The sequence below is a fragment of the Camelina sativa genome, chromosome 3 (genome assembly GCF_000633955.1).
Source record: "Camelina sativa cultivar DH55 chromosome 3, Cs, whole genome shotgun sequence".
Taxonomy (NCBI): domain Eukaryota; kingdom Viridiplantae; phylum Streptophyta; class Magnoliopsida; order Brassicales; family Brassicaceae; genus Camelina; species Camelina sativa.
In genome coordinates, this window is record NC_025687.1 from 22,995,845 (window position 1) to 23,013,493 (window position 17,649).

The following is a 17,649-nucleotide window of genomic DNA, read 5'->3' on the forward strand; positions in this document are numbered from 1 at the left end:
ATACTCGAGGCCTAATTAACATCATCGTAGGCGCTCACTGGTACGTTCTTCTTGAACAACTCTTAATGAGTGAGAGCTGAGCTTCCATGGAAAAAGCGTTTTGGAGATACTCTGTGTTGGCGTTAAGTGTGAGTCTATGGCCATCAGAACAAGTTATCGATAACTACTCAAAAACATCCACCGATGTCATAAGTTTTCTCTGTATTTATGAATAAATAAAATTACAACGAACCCCATTCAATGCCTAGAGATAGTATCCAACTATCTTTACATATAATATAACATAAAAATATCTCCTGTTAGTAACATGTTCAAATGTTATGAAGACTTTTGTAGAGTGAAAGATTGTGAAATCCGCTTGAGGAGGATGATTGTATTCACGGGCTTTAAATAGTTATAGAGGTTACAACGATGTCCTATATACTTGGGATACATGAAACAATATTAACAATATAAACAACAGAATATCTCTATATTCTATCATCCTCCCTCAGTTGAAGCTGCCGGATTCCGGATGGTTAAACTGGTTGTAAACTCATTGAAAAGGCAGGTTGGTAATCCTTTTGTGAAAATGTCTGCATATTGAAGAGAGCATGGTACATGTATAACTTTAACCTCGCAAGTGGCTATCTTCTCACGGACAAAGTGGATATTGAGCTCTATATGCTTCGTCCTTTGATGTTGAACCGGATTGTTGGCTAAGTAGACATAGCCTATGTTGTCGCAGTACACTAGGGAAGCTTTTCTCAGTGGTAAATGTAGTTCCCGTAGTAGATTGCACAGCCATGTGAGTTCGGCAACAACATTTGCTACTCCTTTGTATTCTGCTTCTGAGCTAGACCGTGAAACTGTTTGTTGCCTTTTGGCTGACCATGAGACAATGTTCGAACCAAGAAAAACGCAGTAACCGGATGTGGAGCGTCTTGTATCGGGACAGCCGGCCCAGTCTGCATCTGTATAATCTGTGAGAGTTGTAATGTCACCTCTTACAAGCTGCAAACCATGTTTCACTGTCCCCTGCAAGTAGCGGATTATACGCTTCAGAACATTCATATGTGGGATGCGTGGATCATGCATGTAGAGGCATATTTGGTGGACTGCATAAGCTATGTCTGGGCGTGTGAATGTGAGGTACTGGAGAGCACCAGCCAAGCTTCTGTAAGTCGTCGGATCTGGTATTGGTTCCCCATCAGCAGCAGAGAGTTTGGACTGAAGATCCACTAGAGTTGCGCATGGTTTACACTCAGTCATTCCTGCACGATTGATAATGTCTTGAGCATAGCTTGGTTGACTTAAAAACACACCTTGTTTGTTGTAGTCAACCTTGATGCCCAGAAAATGTCGTAGCTTTCCCTCATCAGACATTGGGAATTCATCTTTTAGCCTGTTTATGATTCGCTTGAGGAGTGCTTCAGAAGAAGCAGTTAGCATGATATCGTCGACGTAAAGCAGGAGATAGGCAAGGTTTGAACCATTTTTGTAGACAAACAAAAAGTTGTCCGCCTTGCTCATGACAAATCCTATCTTGGTTAGATACATTGTAAACCGCGAGTTCCATGCCCTTGGAGCTTGCTTTAACCCATAAATGGCCTTATTGAGCTTGCAAACAAGATTTGGAAATTCTTTGCTCACAAACCCTGGCGGTTGGTGCATGTAGACTGTCTCATTCAAGTCCCCCTGAAGGAATGCATTCTTTACATCCAGCTGATGCATAGGCCAGTTCAAAGCAACACCAACATCCAACACGGCTCGTATTGTTGCAGGTTTGACAACCGGACTGAAAGTCTCGTCATAATCAACCCCATGTTCCTGTGATTTCCCATTCGCGACAAGTCTTGCCTTTTGGCGAGTTAGAGCTCCAATGGCATCATATTTGTGCTTAAAAATCCACATTGAGCGAACGATATTGATCTTTTTGGGCCTTTCAACCAAGTTCCAACTTCTAATTTTAATCATGGCACCATATTCATCAGTCATAGCAAGATTCCAATTAGGGTCTTGAAGGGCATGGTTGTGACCTTTTGGAAGTGGTGATTTGGTTGTAACGTTAAGAGAAAAAACACACTGCTCCATCGTCTTCTCCTTCTGGGGGAATTTTTATTTTTTTGGAAAAAAATCAGAATGATATCTTTTTGTTCTTTGCATTTACTCAAACCCTAACCCTAGTTTTTTTCTCAAATCGCAGAGAGGTTTCTTCAGAATTTTTCCCAATTCTCTAACTTTTAATTTTAATTTTTGGGAATTAATCGTTTAATTTACAAGATACTGTCGATCAGAAAAGAAGCTAATCGACTCTCTCTAACAAACCCTAATAATAATTTTTGTCCTCCTCTCTTCTCATGACTTCCGCCACTTCCAATAACTCTGCTTCCTCTTCTTCTATGTCTCCTCGTCGTATGACCGAGAATCACGGCATCCCTAACGCTGCTGCTGTTTCACAATCGCCTCGTTGTCCTTCTCGGCAAGTTTCTTCTTTGTGGAGTCATGTCGTCCGTGGCAAATCAGACCCGATCGCTACCGCCGCCGCCGTCGTAGCTGCTCCTTCCTCTCATCAATCCAAGGCTTCAATCGAGCCGGTTGCTTCCGTTTCCGTTTCTGCTCCACCTGATTCTGTTTTGACGGTCGATGATAAATCGGAGGAATCTGCTGTTGTTGGGCAGGGTAATGTAGGAAAGAAGCCAGTTTGGAAAAGGCCGTCTAATGGGTCTTCTTCTGAGGTCGGACCTGTCATGGGAGCTTCTTCGTGGCGTGCTCTTTCTGAGGCTACTACCAAAGCTCCTTCCAACAAGTCTTCTTCTGATTCGTTAAAAAGTCTCGGTGATGTTCCATCTTCTTCACCGTCATCATCATCTGTCCCCGTTTCTCAGAGAATTGCAAATGCTTCTGTTCCTGTTGCACCAAAGCAAGCTGCCCGTGCAAACCCTAGTCCAACTCCAAATCATTCGCACCAGAGATCATTTAAACGGAATGGCGCTTCTGGTTCCGCTAATGATATTGTTTCCCAACCATCAGCACATGGTTCATTTGCCGAATTGCCTTCGCACAACCCTTCTCCTAGAGGCCAAAACAAAGAAATGGCTTTGCATCACAAACCCATGGTAGTGCTGACAACCTACCACAACGAGACTCCTTCAGGAACCAAAATGGTAATCATCACCAAAGTCATGGTGGCAGGCGTAATCAGGAGCATTGGAATCAGAATTGGGCTTATCACAAAACCTTTAATGGGAGAGAAGGAAATGCACAATCACAAAAGCCAGCATTTGTAAGACATACACCACCACTTGTTCAGCCAATTACTCCTCACTTTATGGCAGCTCAGCCTATTCAGCCTTTTGCCAGCCCTGTGCCCTTCTCTCCTGAAATGGCATCGTTGTATTATCCCCGTATGCCTTTTATGACACCTCTTGCACCTGGTTCGGTCTTCTACCATGTTCAAGATCCTCCATTACACATAAAACTACAGAACCAAATACAATATTATTTTAGTGAAGAGAATTTGGTTACTGACTTATACCTTCGCGGTTTCTGTTGCTGGAAATGTATCCTCGACAAAAAGGACATGTCGCGAGATAATGATTCTCTTTGTTTTCAAATCCAGACAGCGATATCCCTTGTGTTGGGTAGGGTAGCCAAGGAAAAGACACGAGGTTGATCTTGGTGAGAGCTTAGAGAGATTGTTATGGTTTAAGGAAGGGAAGCAAAGACACCCAAAAACTCTAAGATGGTCATATGTGGGAGGTTTGTTGTACAGCAAAGTAAAAGGAATTTTGTTCTAAATTGCCGAAGAGGGGAGAATGTTTAACACATGAACAGTGACATTCAAAGCTTCTACCCAATAACATGGTGGTAAGCGAGCCTGAAAGAAGAGTGCTCGAATAACATTATTTATTGTTCTGATCATTCTCTCAGATTTACCGTTTTGTTGAGAGGTATGAGGACAAGAGAACCGAACTTTAATGCCATTTTTCTCAAAAAATTCTTGGAATTGATTGTTATTGTACTCACCACCATTGTCACATTGTAAACTTTGAATGAAAGCATCAAATTGTGTTTTGAGCATATTTGAAAAGTGTTTGAATTTTGTGAAGACATCACTTTTTCTGCGAAGTGGATACACCCAAAGGTGATGAGTGAAAGCATCTAGAAATAAAACATAGTATTTGATCCCACTTATGCTAGAAACAGGGGAGGTCCAGATGTCGGAGTGAATGATCTCAAACGGTCTAGAAACTGTGGAAACAGATTTAGNTCTTGGAATTGATTGTTATTGTACTCACCACCATTGTCACATTGGAAACTTTGAATGAAAGCATCAAATTGTGTTTTGAGCATATTTGAAAAGTGTTTGAATTTTGTGAAGACATCACTTTTTCTGCGAAGTGGATACACCCAAAGGTGATGAGTGAAAGCATCTAGAAATAAAACATAGTATTTGATCCCACTTATGCTAGAAACAGGGGAGGTCCAGATGTTGGAGTGAATGATCTCAAACGGTCTAGAAACTGTGGAAACAGATTTAGCAAAAGGCAATTTTATTTGTTTTCCCAAATGACAAGGTTCACAAGAGTGAGACAACTTTGTTTTATTACAAAAACCGAAAGACTTTGAAAGAAAAGAATCAAGAGAAGCCGATTGAGTATGAGCTAGACGTTTATGCCAAAGAGATGGAGTTGAAGCAAGGAGAGCTGTTGAGTTGGGCACTGTTTTATTGAGGGATGCTGGAAGGGGGTATAGGTCACCTTGGCTATCACAGCGGAGCAGAATCCTCTGTGTTGGAAGGTCCTTCACAGAAAATCCAAAAGGATCAAATTCAACCGTACACCAATTATCAGTGGTAAATTTTCGAACAGAAATTAGGTTTTTGACAATTTGAGGTGTAACTAGCACATTTTTGAGGTTTAGAGGACGGGAAAGGCTTTTGATGGAACCATTGCCTACTATGACTGATTGAGTGATGTTATGACTAATGCTAGAATGGAGGTTACCTGGTGTGGAGGAGAGATGAGCAGTCACACCTGTATCCATGATCCAGGGATAAGCATTCGGGTCCGAGATGCTCGCCGTCATCGGATTCGCTGGTGGGAGTTCAGTAAGGTGAGCTTGCTGGTACGACTGAGCCGAAGAGGATGGGAACGATGGTGTGTATTGTTGTTGTGGCCATTGCCCATAGTAGTTGGGCCAAGACGGGAATGGGCCTTGCCAAAATGGTGGTGTGGCCGAATTAGAAAAATTAGGTCTTGACTGATTGTTGTGTCGACCGCCTCCTCTTGTTCGATTATTCCGGCGATTACCTCTGTTGTTGCCAAAGTGCTGTCGTGGATTTGCTGGAGATGAAGGACGAGGTTCCGAAGGTGGGGCTGTGATGGTGAGAGCCGTTGTTGAGGACGAATGATCAGTATGCGTGGAGACGAGACGTTGGCTTTTTTTTAGACGTGATTCCTCAAGTTCCAGCATCGATTTCGCTATTTCAAAGGTAGGGAACGGGTCCTTGTGTTTGATTACATTGATTATGTAATCAAACTTTTCATTGAGACCATTCAGCATGTACATGACCAAGTGACGTTCATTGACCGGAGCCTCGACATTGGTGAGTAGATCGTCTAAGTGATTTGATTTTCTGACAATACTCCTGAATTGAACGATCGCCAATGACCATGGTGCGAAGCTCGTTGTCCAGCTGAATTGCCCTGGCCTCCTTGTTGTTGCGAAATTGATTTTCAACACGTATCCAAACATCACGAGATGTCCCACCAGTTTTGAAAGAAGAACGAAATAAATCTGGTGCTAGAGTACCGTAGATCCAGAGTTTGACCAAGCCATCACGCTTGTACCAAGCAGCATCGTTTGCATTAGTTGGACGTAGGGTCCCGTCGATGTGCCCAAGGACATCAAACGTTAGGCAATGAGTGAGGAAAAGCTCTCTCCAGGCGTCGTAGTTGTGGTCGTCGAGGTCTAGTATGAGCGGGATGTGAGACTTGATGTTTGTAACACCAAAGGCACGCTCATAGGGACTTTGAGGAGCAGCCATAGTTGATAAGAGGAAGAAAAAAATGAAAGAAAAAACGAGAACGAGAGAGATGGAAAGAGAAGAGAAACGAAAGCAAAAAGGATATCAAGAGCAAACAGGTTCTGATACCATGAAAGATTGTGAAATCCCCTTGAGGAGAATGATTGTATTCACAGGCTTTAAATAGCCATAGAGGTTACAACGATGTCCTATATACTTGGGATACATGAAACAATATTAACAATATAAACAACAGAATATCCCTATATTCTATATTCTATCATAGAGCAACACAACAACAACGCACACGCAGAAAGAAAGAAAAAAGTAATCGGATCTATATTACATGTACATAGTATTCTCAAAGTCAAGAAGATTCAAGATACAAAAACCTATTTTACCTCTAAATGAATCTACATATACTCAGTTTTCTAAGTAAGGAGTCAAACGGCAAACCAAATACACTTCATGGCTTAACAGATTGATTACCAATTGTATGGACGCTGTGTAGCCTGAGTTCTATACTCAACTCGATACCAATTACCAATTGTATGCTTTTCCGTCCAAAACTGCACTGGTTTGACGAGAGACAGACTATTTACACTTATCTACCTGTGACTCTGTGAGTTCTCTAACTGACTCGACTCAACTCTATACAGTATCGCCAACTCAGCTTTCTCTGTTCTACTCTTTTACGCACCTTCCACTCTTCTTTATCTAGCTTCACTTCTTTTATCTTCACACTCTGCTACTTCATTTCTTTGAACGCCTAACGTAGACACGCCACGGCTTATCAGTCGATCTTTTGGCCCCACTCTCTATTCTAATCATCTCCTGCAGTAAGGACCATATGTTCATAACGCACAGATCAAAAACATCTTATATACTTTTGCACAATCATGTCTTTTTGTTTTAACCTTTGTTTTGGAAGCAAGAATCCGGCTTTCCTTTTCTTTTGTTTCATGGGCACATTGACCGCACATATCTGAGAAGTCCTTCTGATACGTTTCCATCTCTCCAAAAAATGAGCTGCAAAGGTAAAAAAAAAAACAGAAGAATATGTAATTCAATTGTGATATGAAGTCCTGAGACAAGCTTCAATATTGCTTACCTTTTGCACCAAAGAAACATATTGACCCGAGAACCAGATGTTGTGGCTCTGGCACCATTGCGGTGGCAGCCACGGTAAAGTATAGCTTGACCAGGTATTTGACGGTAATCAAAGATTTCCTGTTTCAGTGAGAAACAGTTGTTTACTTTAACACTCATCGATTTGCCAATTACAGAATATTGGAATGTAATAGGACATAGAAAAAGGTCCTCAAAAGGACTCAAATACCTCTGGATGTGCATCTTCTCTCGCATGTTTCTTGCATCGTGTGCCTCTGAAACATAATTCCCCTCCCTCAAATTGTTTACCCAAACAAACATTCAATGTTATCTCTGAATCATCTATCTGATAGCCTGCAGATTTAGTAGATCATTACCTAAAATTTAATAGCAAACCAAATTTCTGTTTGCTATATGCTATTAAGGAATTCACTCTGGTTTTCTCAAAGCAGCTTAAGAATCACAGGATATGTTTATATTTCAGGAAATATGGTACGGTCCTGTGAGAAGTTTTTAAGAATCATTGTTGACAAGTAATAGCAGAAAATCAAGGGCACTCACCTAACTCAGCAACATTCCTATTTTCACCATATTCAACAACAAATCCGTGGTGAGAGTCAAACATTTCTCCACACACGTCAGGGAAGAATACTGCAGAACAGCAGAGTGAAGTTTAGTGTTACTGTATTTTATTAGATCTGCTTAACCAATAGTAGTCGTTTGAATGCATTTTAAGTCAAATACAGACTTGCCTTTGCAAAGAGGAAAGATAAAATCCTGCATGAGTTTGTTAAGCATGATACTCAGGCCAAAGTCGTCAAGCACAACACCGTGTATAGTCTTGTAGGTTGGTTTCCTAATCTTTAAATTTTTCATAAATGCCCATATTCTGAAATTATCTACCTGATTAATCAAAAAGCAGCAAATGAACAAACAAACAAACAAAAAAAAAGGTAAGAGCACAGCAGAGAATAAGTGGCAAGATGAGGGGTTATGACCTCTTTTAGCAATCTCTGAATGAAGTCAGGCTGAAACATTTGAAAGACGAAAACACCTGGAAACGGTTCAGATATGATGCGTCTGAAGCTTTCCTCTGTGTTTTCACTGATCGCATTCCGGAAAGAGTAAAGCAAATACATCTTGGGATCAAAATCATACAACTCCCTGAAACGTGGCTGCAGAAAAAGGAAACATTTTTAAACTTTGGCATGAAGAAGAAAACAAAATGTAAATAAAAAAAAGAGCAAAAGACTTCTCTCACATGATAATTGGATTTTATGTTCTGCCTATATTCCTTGCGATTTTTAGCCTGTAGCATTAGATAGACATGAAACTATAGGGTTAACACTAACGTGCTTTCATCAATCACCTAACCAAAATCTAAAGAGCGTTCTCTCATACAAGAACTTGGTAATTTCAAGAACCTAACAAGAATCACCATCTTAAGAACTTCAGAAGCAATCTCAATTTCACAGATAGGCGAAGAAAGAAATCAGAAGTTGAAAAAGGAGCCATTACCATAGTAAGATCTCCGTAGGTAATGTACTTCTCCAAAATATCTGACATGAAAAAGTATTTCAGTATTCTCTCCGCCTTGAGCATTTCCATCGGCAAGTACTTCTCTAACGATCTTAATACGATTGAGCTATATTCCAAATCCAGATCTTCGTAGTTATCAGAAACGTGCTCGCTGTTAGGAAACTGACTCAGCCACATCCTAGGCATCTCCGTCTCCTCCTCCGCCGAAAACTTCACCGGTGGTTGAGTATCTCCATCTCCACCAGTTCCGTCACCGTCCACCGCCATCACTCGCCGATCGCTTCAAGAAACGAGAAATTGGAGTGAGAATCAAGGTCTTCGCACATCGCATTACGAAATATACAAACGAAGAATCTATCCGCCATACGATCAAAGTGTTGTTACCTTCTTCTCTCCGATTTGGGGATTTCTGATTTTGGGTTTCCGTTGAAGTGAGTGAACTGAGGAAAATACAAAACTGCCACTGGCGCGTGTGTTATTGTTGGCACGTTCCGAACACGCGATTGGTGCTGTGAATTCGTGGCCCATTATTAACGGCCCAAATTGTTTCGAACCGGATAATTGAAATTATCGGTATTTTCCGGTTGAGATATTTCCCGGTTAGTAGAGCCATCAAGGATCAAGAATTCAAAAGATCATGAAACAAACGAGCTACACGATGAATATATTTTATTTTACATTTCCAATTTTTTTTCCTGTGGCTGATTGTGCTACAAATGTTGTGGAATCTTTTTCTGAGAAAAGCAACAAAATTGAATTAATTTAAATATTCGTCAAATTTGTGTCAGTGTGTGTGTGCGAGTTCTTCATTTTACAAAATAATTGAAGCTATGAAAATACTATATTTTAAAATATTGTTACATAAAATATCTTATTATATAAAATTGAGTTTTGAAAGTTAGTCATTAACAATATTTTGACATAATAATTATAAAGAGATTATATATATATATATATATTTCATAAAATTCGAAATTATAATATTATTTACTTATTTTTAATTTTAAGTGATTAATTATTAACAAAAAATAGAAAAAGGATTAAGTAAAATATACTTTTAATTATTAATTCTACATTTTGTATTCACTTCTATATAATCAAAGATTGCCTCATATTTAAATAATTTATTCAAAAACATTGCTTTCAACTTTGTTTAATTGAGAATATATTTTAATGGAAAGGTAAATTTTTCTTATTTTCTTAAGCCACAATTTTCTACTACTTTCTCCTTTTTTCAGTTGGGAATAGGTAAGATTAATATGTTGACAAAAAAAAAAGATTAATATATGAGTCTTCTTTAAAAAAAAAAGATTAATATATGAGTCTTCTTTTTCTAATACTATATTTTAAAATTTATTGTAGTATTTTTAGATTGTTTTAATTTATATTTTAATTTTTGAATGATTTGGGATTCATATATTAACATGCTTATAATTTTTTATTGTTTCTTTAATTATGTCAAATTAATTTTCTTTCAATTTTTCAACCTTGATTGGTTGGTCATAAACCCTTTTTTTTTTCAAACATAATTGTTACCATTATCCATTCAATCCCTAAAGGAGATAACAAATAGAAGCTCATCAACCTAATGAATTGATAAAATAGGCTAATCAAACACAAGCGTACAACAAACATAGATAGATAGATTGGAAAAAAATAAATTGTTGTTGATAGATCTATAGGAGCTCAAAGACTCTAACACCCTGGTTTGCGGAAATGTTTTAAAGAATTGATTTAGCCACATACTTTACCAAAATGCACTTATTTTTTCAGTTAAGGGTCTTGAGAGAACTTTATGATGGGTGACCTTTCTGGAAGTAATTGTCGAAATTGTGCGAGTGAGGACAAAACACAAGAAAATATCATTTGTTGATTTGTAAGGTCGGTAATCAAGTTTTTAAAGACTTCCAGACGTAACAAACCGGCCATCGAATATGGATTGGTCGACAAGCCGGAAATAGATAGGGCCCACTTGGGAAGGTGGGCCCATGGACTGAGAGTAGACATGTGCTCACTAAACAATGTGGCGGTTGAAGCGTTACAGCGACAGAGGCTACATCATGGTGTGTCAAAGACACTTCCACGAATACATTGAGAAATTTAGCATTAGTTACTATCAAAAGATTTTGTGACGATTGAAAAAGGTTTTGACGTTTATTGGTCGTCGGAGCAAGCTATTTTGAGATAGCAAAAAGACGTGAACATTTTCTCTTCACACATGATTAGGGCAGAGCCGAGGTTCTCTCTATGGTGGAGAAGGTTGGACACAAGGTTATCTACCCAACAAAAGAAGGTGGAGGAGGTTGGACACAAGGTTATCTGTCCAAGGAAGGAAGACGGAGCCAAGGTTCTCTCCATGATGGAGGAAGTTGGACGCAAGGTTCTCTCCATAAGGGATGAGGGCGAAGCCAAGGTTTTTTCCATGGCGGTCATACATTATTGTGATGATACATCATTGATTAGTATATTATGTTATCTATAAACACATTAAGCTAACTATTTTATTTTCACTTTGGCATAGTTACTATCACGAATACATTGGGAATTTAACATTAGTTACTATCAAAATATTTTTTTCTGAAGTTAGAAAATTGTTTTTACTTTCATTGGTTGTCGGAACAAGCCATTTTGAGATAGTAAAAAGACGTGAACATATTTTCTCCACATAGGAGGAGGGCAGAGCCAAGGTTCTCCCTATGGTAGAGAAGGTTGGACACAAAGTTATCTCCGCAAGGGAGGAAGGTGAAGGATATTGGACGCAAGGTTATCTCTCCAAGGGAGAAAGGTGGAGCTCTCCATGGTGGAGGAGGTTGGACGTAAGGTTCTCTCCATAAGGGATGAAGGCGGAGCCGATGTTTTCTCAATGGTGGTCATACATTATTGTGATGATATATCATTGATTAGTATATTATGTAATATATTTTTTATTCAAAATATTTTTTGAGCCAACAATTTTAGTAATTAAAAAACTATGCAATGAAAGTAATATACTTGACTTAATGTGTTTATATAAACAGTTTCTAGATGATGATAAAGAATATTTTTGTAATATACAAGAGTACATTTAAGTATAAAAAATATACTTTTAAGAGTAACATACATAAAAGATTTGTAAATATATATAAATCAGTGTATTATAACTAAAATAAAATTTATATATAACATACAACAAATTTTAATAAATTTAATTTAATTTATAAAACTTTAAACCCGTACACCAGGCGGGTCCTCATCTAATTATCCATAATTATTACTATTGTATTTAATATAATTAACTCAAGAAAAATAACACTAAAACCCAAAACATTTACCAACAATATAAATAAAAATTTTGGTGCCACAAACTTGATTAATTATAATATTAAGGGGGCCGTTTGACCCCCAAAAAAAGGGCGCCTAAAGCATTTCTTCATAAGGTACTTCCCCCATTACATACGTGTCTTAAAGAGTACTTCAAATGTCTATGGATGGATATAACTGTGCTATATAAGTCATATGCATGCTGGTATCCATGCACATTTAACATGAATAATGAAGATATAATTGTGAGTGAACCTATGCAACCCCCAACAAACAGATCAGAAACTTGATTCTTGGATGAAAGATATCAGACACATCAAAAAGAAAGAAAACACTTTTCTCCGACAAGAGAAAGAAGAGATATTTCAAAGATTTAGAATTTAGTTAATTAGCCTAAGCGTGTACAAAGATGAGAATGCAATATAACCACATAGACATCAGCGTGTATAGGTAATTAAGATGCATAATCACATATATGTAATGTATATAGATACAGATAGTGGAGAGAGTAATAAACCAAGGTGATGACAGAAGCATAGAGAGCACATAGGAGTGGAGATGCAGATGGTCTAGATCTTCTCTCTTTTTATTGTGACTCACCATCAACATTGACGGGTGTTTGCATAGCATCCTCAGTGCTCTCTATCTTCTGTCAATAACCACACTATCACCCTCCACTACACATACATTCTTGTTTTTTTTTTTTTTATACCATCCACTATATATACTTAATAAACAACAAACATGGACTAGGCATATATAAGTATCTATAGACTATAGATATGATGGGAGACCATTATATATGTGTGTGTGGAATGAGAGTGTATAGGCTGGTGTGTAGAGTAAAAACTAAAAGGTGTAATAGAGGATGGTGTGTATATATAGGAAAAAAATTGAGACCATGTTTCTTCTTAAAAGGAATGAAATAGATACCAATAAAGGAACGACATACCAAGTCATTGACTATTTCTTTTAAGTACCGTCCTTCACTCAAACACACATCGAGAGGTACCAATGTATATGTACCATATTATTATTTTTTGGATGCGTAGGTACCATATTAATAATGTTACTTAACCAACAAACCTTAAGAAATATGAACCATATATATAATATTAAAAAGTTTTAATGATGAATTTAAATTCTTGTTCAAGCTTTCTAATCACATTGAGTCATTACGAAGTTTTCGGTACATCAGTTAACATAATCGTACCAAAACCTAAACTAGTCAATTTTTAAGAAAACTTAAATATGGATATCTCATACCAAAACCTATACTAGTCACTTTTTAAGAAAACTTAAATATGGATATCTCATACCAAAACCTATACTAGTCACTTTTTAAGAAAACTTAAATATGGATATCTCATACCAAAACCTATACTAGTCACTTTTTAAGAAAACTTAAATATGGATATCTCATACCAAAACCTATACTAGTCCATATATATCATATTGATTAATCCAAAGAGTATATTTGTTAAATGTATACGCACATAACAATAATTGATATCTAACCCCGGTTAAGAATATATACCACAAAACTAACACATACATAGAGTTAATTGTATATATGGCTCTCTGAATCGTTGGACAAATACATTGTTCGCGGCTACATAAAAATAGTGTAGGACTAGTTGTTAACTGAGCATGAAGACAAGATTTAAGTAGTGGCTTCCTACCATGAAAATAATGGACTTGCATATTAACAAGCAGCTTTTCGTACATCTAGACTTTGATTGGAAGAGAAAAAAGTTGAAATGAATATGAATCTTAAACGAAACCCGAACACGTGATTGATTAGTACGTGTTTAAACGATATATGTCATATTATTACAAGGGAAAGCGATACCATAGCTTAATAAGTCAAAATGAATCATAACAGCCTCTTCTTTATCTTCTGTCAAGTATCATAACAGCTCGATTTTGGGATTTTAATATCATGGCTCAATTATCCTGTGAAATAGGAGTGTGTGAGCGTATCATCGTAACTGATTTTTCAAATGATATTACAACAACGCACAATTTGCTGCACATGCACACGGAAAAAAAGGACAAAAAGAGAGAGAACTTTACCATTTTCATGATATATACTATTTATATTTGTCCTTGTGACACGTTTCGAGTATGTATTGAATAAATGATTGAAATGTGTGGAAAAATGTGGTTGTACAAATGTGTGGTAGGCTTTGAATCATTCAAAGGTATTGTCTCTCTATTCATTTAATCATTTGAAAAGGATGCACTACAAACATGTCCCACCACTCTTGGCATTTTTTTTTGTCAACACTCTTTGCATTTCACTATATTCTTTTTGATTAATTTCATATACATTTTAGGCTAAAAATCATTACTTCCTATAATAAATTTAGAGTGATTGCATGAGATGACGGATTTTTTTAATACAAAAAATTGTTACAACGTAACTTACAAATTTGAGAAAATAATTGTGTTGCTATAGGATACTAAGTTGTAAAGTTGATATATCTGGTAAAACTTTCCATAAGCGTTTGAAGTTGATATGGACGTCGTCTTTAAGTTTGCAGTAAAACTTTCCCTTTTATCTAAGATGACATGTATATTTGTTTGTTGACTATCCCCCTATGGCCCTATCTAAGATTATATTTCTTCGGCCAAAAAAGAACGATCTAAGACTAAATTTCTAACATAAATTACGTGAATATGAGTTATTCTATATTTTATATATTGTTCTAGCTCTTAATTTATGTTAGGAAACTTTTTGTTCTCCTTAGTTATATAAGAATTTGTAACTAATCTATAGTTCAGTTAATGAACCTATTAATATATTTGTCTAATCAATTCTCAAAAAGAAACAAAAGTCCATACTCCATACTTATAGAAACAAAATTGTAGTCAAGTCCATACCCTTGGGCTTTTTATTCGGACATTGCTTGGACTAGTTGAGGAGTTTGTATTCTACAAAACTTGATCTTCCGGACTTAGTCTGTAGTTGTCATGTTTGTCACGATTGTGATGCCAGTACCTTGACTACAATTTTCAATAAAATTTGATTGGTAACACACCTTGATCATATAGTATCTGACAAGTTTTTGTCCCTATGAGGCATGCGTCAACCATTCACAATCCATCCTCTGTAACCAACACATGCAAAAAGACTCAAATAAGACTAGCTAACGAGCTAACAAATTTCAACTCATGCAATATCAAGTTCCAATCACATCGAAAACATTAACGATTATACAAAATAATTCTACTCATAACGCGCTAATACGCCTAAATAATTACTTATGATTTATTGCTCTTTTGATGTTTAGCATACCACACATTTTATAATCATTTTCTCATGTCTATGTCCAACCCTTTTTTTTTTTGAGTTTATATAGTCAATTACCAACATTTTTTTCTCTCTAGAGTTTGACAACATGATGGCGACATATCCATTGGAAAATGAAGGAATTGCAAGGTGATTCTACGAATTTATGCACATATAGATTACTACATGCCAAGATTCATTAGGTCCCAAGATTACATGAACGATTATAATTACAACCTTATTTTTGGTTTGTACCATCTATCTCTCCCAATATCTCTCTGTCCACGAATGGGCGTGTCTTTCTGACTATCCAATTAATGGTTCGGTATAAGAATCTACATGTCTCTTTGGTTATTGAGAGGTTTAACTAGGATTAATTATGTTATCATATCTTAGCTTATTATTATTCACATAATATTATTGTTTTTTGCTTAAAAAAAATATATATTCGAATTGGACTTCTATTATTTTAACAACAACAAAAGTCCAAGTTTGTGTCCAATAGTTCTGTACCTGTAGCGTATAAGTGTTAAACATTGCATTTTTTTTTTTTTTGACATCGATTAAACATGCCAATTGAGTTACCCAAATTTTCATAAAATTCTTTTCTCTGGTAGAAGGTGTTGCAGAACCATATATTTCATTTCTAGTAAGTAGTAACCAACTCAATATATAAATACTACAGAAAAAGTTAGATATGTGCAAGTTGTTTTTCACTTTTATGATTTATCAGTAAAAGTGGTCTAATTAAGTTTCCTGTTTTTTCTTTGTTTGTTTAAACTTAAAACTGAAGTATTCTTTTTTTTTTTTGGTGGGAAAAACTGAAGTATTCTTTGTGGCCACGGTTTTGTAGATTCGAATTTTTATTTATGTATATTATTTTTAAAATTCATGTGGCTTTGAAAGATTCATAAAGATATATATCAATATTGGGATAATAGCGACAGGTCTTAAATGGTGATTTATAAGATACCTATTTGTTTTATGTCAGCTAAGTCGGCAGCGTTTCCACGTAAAACCATCTACAATTTTATATAGTTTTGTATTTATCAAAACAAAATAATATATAGTTTGTAAAGCGACAGAAGTATATAATATATTTGTAGATAAATATAAAACTATTAAATCGTCTTCTTTAAAAATCATTCATCTTTAATCTTTTTTTCTTCAAGAACACGATCTCTCCTCCTTAGACGAATGGAAGCAGAAGAAGAAGAAGACCGAGCAGGAAAACAAATCTCTGTTTTGTCTTCAAAACGATCCAAAACGGCAAACGCAAACGTAGCTGTCACGGCTTCGTCGGAGGTGGCGTTTAACGTTTGTTGCTTATGTGTTTATTGTCCTCTTTGCGTTCTTTGGTGCTGCATCAAACAGCCTTGTACGATTGGATGGAGAGCAATCCTAAACGCCAAACGCAGATTAAGCGGTTGCAGCGGCTGCGGTAGAAGCTTTAGCAGGAGGGTTTTGGCCGCCGATTATTCGTCCTTTTCGGATATTGATTCCGATGATGTGAATTGCAAAGCTCATCATAATTGCTCAAAACGTAACTGGTGATTATACAAATTTGTATTTGTATTTTCCACATGCCTTTTTCTCCGATCTGCGGTTTAATTTGGTTGTCCTAAACGCGGACGCTAAACGCTGGAGTTGACTTCGTAATACTGAGTTGATGAAAAAACCTCGAGATTGAGCTCTTTTATTTCGATGATTTAGAGTTTAAATATGTTGCTGTGATGGATTATATAAAGATGTATATATTTTACTTGGTGAGGAGGAATAAAGTTTTATTTATTTATTATTGTCATCATCAGTAAGGAATAAAGTTGTGTGATGTTGTGCCTTTTTTTCTTCTTCTTCAGTTGTTTGTTTGTATAAATATAGGAAAAAAAAAAAACAAAACCAGGAAATTACCCTTTGCCTAAGAAAATAACAATAATCACATGAAAATGTAAGTATATATTTTACATAGTACATAGTACATGAAAATGTAATTGCCAGAGGTTATTTGATTTTATTGTTACATTGCGTGTCTGGTGTGGTGTTTGCTTTGTTGTTTTTTTGTATTTTAGTTAGTGTTTTTGTTAGTTTGTTCAAAAAAAAAGAAGAAGTTAAAGTGTTTTTGTTATATTCTGCGTTTGGTATGAGATTTTCTTCTCTTTGTAACAACAGGTTTTTTAAAATATATATATACCTTATAAGATAATGTTTTTAAATTTCTTGGCATAATATAAACGTAAAATGTAAACAATAATGTTGTAAAAAAAAAGAACACAGCATAGAAGAGAAGAAGATCGAACCCTTGGCGCTACCAAATGGCTTATTAAAAGGTTTTCTGTTAATAAGATAGAACCAAAAAAAAGAACTTTTTTGGTTTGTTGAAAAGGTGACCTCTACA

General features: G+C 36.4%; 3 protein-coding genes and 1 pseudogene across 5 annotated transcripts; 2 read left to right on the forward strand and 2 right to left on the reverse strand.

Moving 5' to 3' along the window:
* Positions 2,289-3,655, forward strand: LOC104779226 (annotated as a pseudogene).
* Positions 5,567-6,031, reverse strand: LOC104779227. The gene has a single exon (XM_010503597.1). The coding sequence runs from the start codon at positions 6,029-6,031 to the stop codon at positions 5,567-5,569; it is 465 nt and encodes a 154-aa protein (XP_010501899.1).
* Positions 6,327-9,479, reverse strand: LOC104777792 (uncharacterized PKHD-type hydroxylase At1g22950-like). 3 transcript variants are annotated; one of them, XM_010502111.2, is made up of 10 exons: positions 9,044-9,475; positions 8,639-8,939; positions 8,382-8,429; positions 8,119-8,295; positions 7,873-8,023; positions 7,682-7,771; positions 7,350-7,474; positions 7,122-7,240; positions 6,928-7,039; positions 6,327-6,844 (listed from the first exon to the last, which is right to left on the reverse strand). In XM_010502111.2, the coding sequence occupies exons 2-10, from the start codon at positions 8,924-8,926 to the stop codon at positions 6,764-6,766; spliced, it is 1,191 nt and encodes a 396-aa protein (XP_010500413.1). In that variant the 5' UTR covers positions 8,927-8,939; positions 9,044-9,475; the 3' UTR covers positions 6,327-6,763. The 3 variants fall into 3 exon arrangements, with proteins under 3 accessions (XP_010500413.1, XP_010500411.1, XP_010500414.1); XM_010502109.2 differs by having other exon boundaries at positions 8,639-9,475; XM_010502112.2 differs by lacking the exon at positions 8,382-8,429 and having other exon boundaries at positions 8,639-9,479.
* Positions 16,380-17,098, forward strand: LOC104777793 (the record flags this gene model as incomplete). Its single annotated transcript, XM_010502113.2, has 1 exon — positions 16,380-17,098. A coding segment is annotated over one exon (429 nt), but the record flags the coding sequence as incomplete, so codon positions are not given.

What these genes read in the sequence shown, in the direction of transcription:
- LOC104777792 (XM_010502111.2), bottom strand. Translation starts at nt 8,926, where the DNA reads ATGGCGGTGGACGGTGACGGAACTGGTGGAGATGGAGATACTCAACCA. An exon ending in TATCTTTCCTCTTTGCAAAG is followed by an intron (nt 7,772 to 7,872) that starts GCAAGTCTGTAT and finishes GCTGTTCTGCAG; the next exon opens with TATTCTTCCCTGACGTGTGT. An exon ending in TAGGAATGTTGCTGAGTTAG is followed by an intron (nt 7,475 to 7,681) that starts GTGAGTGCCCTT and finishes CTAAATCTGCAG; the next exon opens with GCTATCAGATAGATGATTCA.
- LOC104779227 (XM_010503597.1), bottom strand. Translation starts at nt 6,031, where the DNA reads ATGGCTGCTCCTCAAAGTCCCTATGAGCGTGCCTTTGGTGTTACAAAC.